Source organism: Cornus florida, unplaced genomic scaffold (assembly GCF_030987335.1).
Source record: "Cornus florida cultivar Cherokee Brave unplaced genomic scaffold, ASM3098733v1 CherokeeBrave_3.0.0_Hap2_Chr03, whole genome shotgun sequence".
NCBI classification, from domain to species: domain Eukaryota; kingdom Viridiplantae; phylum Streptophyta; class Magnoliopsida; order Cornales; family Cornaceae; genus Cornus; species Cornus florida.
The window spans coordinates 4,302,917-4,307,879 of NW_026775573.1; the positions used below are offsets into that span (position 1 = coordinate 4,302,917).

The following is a 4,963-nucleotide window of genomic DNA, read 5'->3' on the forward strand; positions in this document are numbered from 1 at the left end:
AGTGGATCTTTTGCTCGAGACTGTGTGACAGTTTTCAAAGTTTTTCTAATGTTTAGATGATTTTTTCCGACTAGGTTTCCTTACTAAAATTCCGGTGATCACTCTAAATTCTTACATTTATTTTTGCTTTATGGATTGATTGATTTACATTTAATTTAAGCAAAACTTTGGATAAAGGAGTAAGTTACACTTACTCATTGTTAGGAATTATGTCTCAAATTCCCATTATTATTAGTTTCTATTTTAGAGTGTAATTTTATGGTAATTTCTTATAGAGACGTGAATTGGGCTCTAAAAAATTGTAATCCTTGTCCATAAAAGAATTGGGTATGCGACTCTATAAATAGACACTTAGGCTATTGTTGAGAGTGATGAGTTGAGGGAGATCTAACCTCATGAGGGAGTACGATGATGGTAAGGGTGAGTTACGGGTTTGGTAGAGTGAATACTGATGGCGAGATGGAGTCTCGTGGCGTACACAGAGAACTCGGTCAAGAGTTTGTGTGCTTGGTCCGGTGTTGAAATTCTCTACTATTGTAATATCTCTACATATATAATAAATCTCTTCTCATTCGTGGATGTAACCTTGATTTTGGGTGAACCATGTATATATCTTGTGTTGTGGTTTAAAGTGTTGTTTTCTTTCTTTCTTTTGCTTCCGTTGTGCTCCAACAACTGGTATCAGAGCCAAAGGTGAAAGAGATCCAAAAAACACAAGAAGTCTCAACATGTGCTACAACGGGCTTCAGCTGTAGGTGGAGTCAATCGGCTTGAGAACTCGATCAAGAGTTTGTATGCATGGTCCGGTGTTGAAATTCTCTACTATTGTAATATCTCTACATATATAATAAATCTCTTCTCCTCCGTGGATGTAACCTTAATTTTGGGTGAACCACGTATATATCTTGTATTATGGTTTGAAGTGTTATTTTCGTTCTTTTTTTGGCTTTCGCTGTGCCCCAACACTCATCTCTTTTTAAATGTTTGTTAATATTTCGCAACTATTTTGCTTAGTGCAACCCACAACAATACATTTTAATCTCAAATCCAAATTCAAGTATGTCTCCCTTCCTTAAAGTTGACACCCATACTCACTTTTTCAAACTTATCATTCACATCATGTACTTAAAAAGAGGTTAGTTCTATACTTGTGTCTTAATTATTAAGGGTGGTTCAAATTCCTAATCCTACCCAAACATGCTTAAACATGCTACCCGCCAAACACGCCCTATATGTGTATATATTTGACATTTCAACGCTCCATTTGATCACGCTTGAATGCCCAAAGATGCAGGTATTTATGATGCGACTTGAATTGAATGGAGAGAGGGTCACCTCTCTATATATATACATATATCAAGTGCCCAAAATTCCACACATTCGATGGACCACGGTCTAAGAAGTCCTAAGAAAGTGGGTGGCCGTACTTTATGTGCCATTTGCCTAAATAATGGACCATTTGGGTTTTGGGGTCCTCCTAATGTGGCTCTGTCCTTTGACAGATCAAGTTCATAGTTTATACCCCCATCAAAGGCAAGTGGGGATGAACCATGTAGATTCTCCACTACCATGTTCACCAATACTCAAGAAAATGACATCTGTGGTGATGAATAATTTGACGGCAAATTATCTAATTTCTATTGGTCGAAAGTAAAATTGAAGAAAATTCAAGGAAAAATGTCGCAACCCGCCGAACCCGTATGGGCTTGTACATATCTTCTATTTTTTAAAGAAAATTAGCTTTGGTATCATCTATTACGACTCATAATTTGTTATATCATTCAATACGCAACCCTTTTTCAAGTTCGATATATCATCAGTATTGATCAATTTATACTGATTTTATCCGAAACCGTTACACTGCCACCGCAAAAGTGACCGATACTGTCAACTATGATTACATGTCCCAACTTGTATAAATATTATTCGTTTTGCAAACTCTTATCATGATTTTTTTTTAAAAAAAAGGTTGCAACAGTTAAAAAGTGTTCACACATATAAATATCAAAAATCGTGGGACGTCACCTTTAGATAACACTTTAAAATAACTCCATGTATCATAAGCTAAAATAAATATATATATATATACAAACATGCCTGTCAGTACATTCTGAAAACTTATAATCAAAATTGTTCATTTATTTGAATAAATATTTAAAATAATATTTTTCATTTCTAAACATTAGAAAATGAAAATGAGAGCGAAAAATTACTTTGAATAATATATCATCGTCCAAACATAATTTTCTAAAAGCAATATGGAAAAGGCTATATCCGATATGTTAAGATTGTAATGGGGTTGAGTTGTTTATGAAAAAGTTGAGCTTAACTTGACTTGGAAGTTATTCATGTTCATTTATTTATCTGACAATCTAGATAGTTTATTAAATTAGTTAAGTTTTAAAAACTTCTTATTAAAGATTCATTAGGTGCTTGACAACCAGCTGCACTTGTTAAGATTCGTAATCAGTAAACTTTTTTATTTTTCAATTATATTGACTTAAGCCATAGAAAGAAAGAAAGAAAAGAAGAAAAAAAAATGGGAGACAAAGTTGTTTTCATGCCGTATTTGTCACGATTAAGTAAGTATTAATTGTTATATTTATTATTTTATTATATTGCATTTCATCAAATAACTGTTAATTGTTATATTTATTATTTTATTATATTGCATTTCATCAAATAACTGCTGCATTTTATTAAATAATCAAATTATTAAGGCTATGTTTTGTTTGGACATAAAAATTTTTTTTGAGGGAAATTTTTTTTTTTAAGTAAAATATATATATATATATATATATATATATTTTATTTTTTGATATTTGATAAATGTCTAAATTGAGGTTGTGGCCAAGCCCAAACTAGTGAGACATATTTATAAAATAACTTGTTTAAAATTGATAAATAAATTATTTTTATTTAATTTTAATATTTTTTTCTACAACCAAATTTCAAAAAACACAAAAAAATATTTTACGCCTAAATTGAAACTTTGAAACTGAATTGAATCCAACAGATCAAATTTAACAACAATTCAATTGAATTTGTATCGATTTAAAGATTCCACGTCAACGACCAAATTCTACCAATTTGTTTGTGTACCTACAATTTCTAACTCTCACTTATAAATACTGAATTCTACCTTGATTAAAGGTTTAGAAACAAATTCCCACGTGCTTAATGTAACCGTGACACGTGCCAAGTGAATAGACTAGTTCAATCACAATTCACACACGTTGAGAAAAAGAAAAAGAAAAAGAAAAAAATTTCCTCCACAGAATTCTCACAAACAAAAATACCCAAGAGCATAAATGATGAAAAAATAGATCTTCTATAAATTTACAACTAAAATTGTATGACATCTATGAAGTAAATAAATATATATATATATAAAAGACTATCTAAATAAAATGCTAAACACGATTGGTTCACCAACACTAATCATAATTTTTTTTTCGTCATCATCATAATCAACCATCAGACTCAGTAATGCCTCTTCCTCGTCAGCAACTTCCGGCCACCGTGACCGGCGGCGATCTGGGTCTGAACGCTCTCGAACTCGGAGATCCGACAAGGGATAGTAATCCCACCCGGGTGGTTAAACCCATACTCATCCTCAGCCTCCCTCAACAGCTCCCCAAAAAGTGGGTGATTGAAGTAAATCACCGGGACCAAAAACCTATGAAAGTCGCCGTCTTTCTGACCCACATACACCGCCAAATGACCCTTCGGCACCGCCACAGCCTTCTCTCGATCAATCGGGTCCTGACCCAGATGAGCATAACCCGGATTCGTTAACCGACACGATTTCATGGAACAGAGAGACCTGGCTTTGGTTTTAATACAGCTGAAAAGTCTCGATATGGGTTTGAAGCTGCAAGGTGGGTCTAGCCGGATGTACCCCGCCGGCGACCTGTTTCGCCGGAAAAACTTGAAGACCCGTTTCTTGATATTGAATCCCCGGAACTTTCTCATTTTGGGTTTGATTTATGAGAGAGAAAGGAGAGAGAGAAAAGAGAGTGAAATTTGCTGAATCTGGTTGTTTCAGAAAGGTGGGTTTCAAGAGAAAGGCCAAGGATCGGCGGTGGACATGGCTAAGCGAAACAGAGTGAGACAGACTTCAGAGAGAGAAGTGGGTATGTTGGACATGTTCAGTTGTGATGTTACAGAATGAGAATTTCATCCGAAACTAGGGTTTTGAACCGTTTCTGAGGGTTGGTTGTGATGTAGTAGAAGATAGGTGGATATACGAGGGGGTGTGAAACAGATGAGAAGGCTATTTGGGTTGTTTTATACTCGAAATGGGTAATACGGGTCAAAGCAAGAACGGGGAGCGAAATAGGGCAGGGCTTGAAAAAGTCGGCACGCGATTGAATGGGTTGAAGAAAATGGAGCTATATAGAGAGAGAAAGTAGAGAGATGGTGTGAAGGACCAATAGTTGAAGTTGCAACAAAAATGGCAATTGAATAGTACTATAGTATTTGAAGAGTTGGTGATGCAGATGCAGATGCAGATTCTCAATCTGCCGTTGGATCATTTTTTATTGTTTGATAGTGCCCACGTGTTAGCTTGTTATTGGCTAGTCAGAATTATGTTTTGTTTTGTTTCAAAGAGAAGTATGCCACGTATATTGTAGTCATCTAGACTAACAAAGTCTACTGATTTTTTTTTTTTTTTTTTTTTTTTTTTTTCATGTTCAATCTTTTAAAATAATTTTATAATTTATTATCAGACACGTATAATTTGTCACCAAATAAATACCGAGATAATTCTCTAAGCACGGCCGCCTCAACAAAAATGTGAGATTTTTTTTTGAAATGTGAATTACAAAGTACTTCAAGTTGTAGGTAGTGATTCAAATAAACGTGAGCAGGTTTTTTCTGTTTTCTTGCATAAGGTAATAAGAAGCACCATCTAATGACCTATACATGTGGTGTTCTGTTGCATTAACTTTCACTTTCA

The 4,963-nt window shown here is 34.4% G+C and overlaps 1 protein-coding gene across 1 annotated transcript; it reads right to left on the reverse strand.

Annotated features, from left to right (window-relative positions):
- Nucleotides 1-3,312: 3,312 nt before the first annotated feature.
- LOC132299124 (auxin-responsive protein SAUR36) lies at nt 3,313-4,451 on the reverse strand. The gene has a single exon (XM_059795587.1). It carries the CDS (start codon nt 3,973-3,975, stop codon nt 3,484-3,486), a length of 492 nt encoding a protein of 163 aa, XP_059651570.1. The 5' UTR covers nt 3,976-4,451; the 3' UTR covers nt 3,313-3,483.
- Between the last annotated feature and the right edge of the window lie 512 nt (nt 4,452-4,963).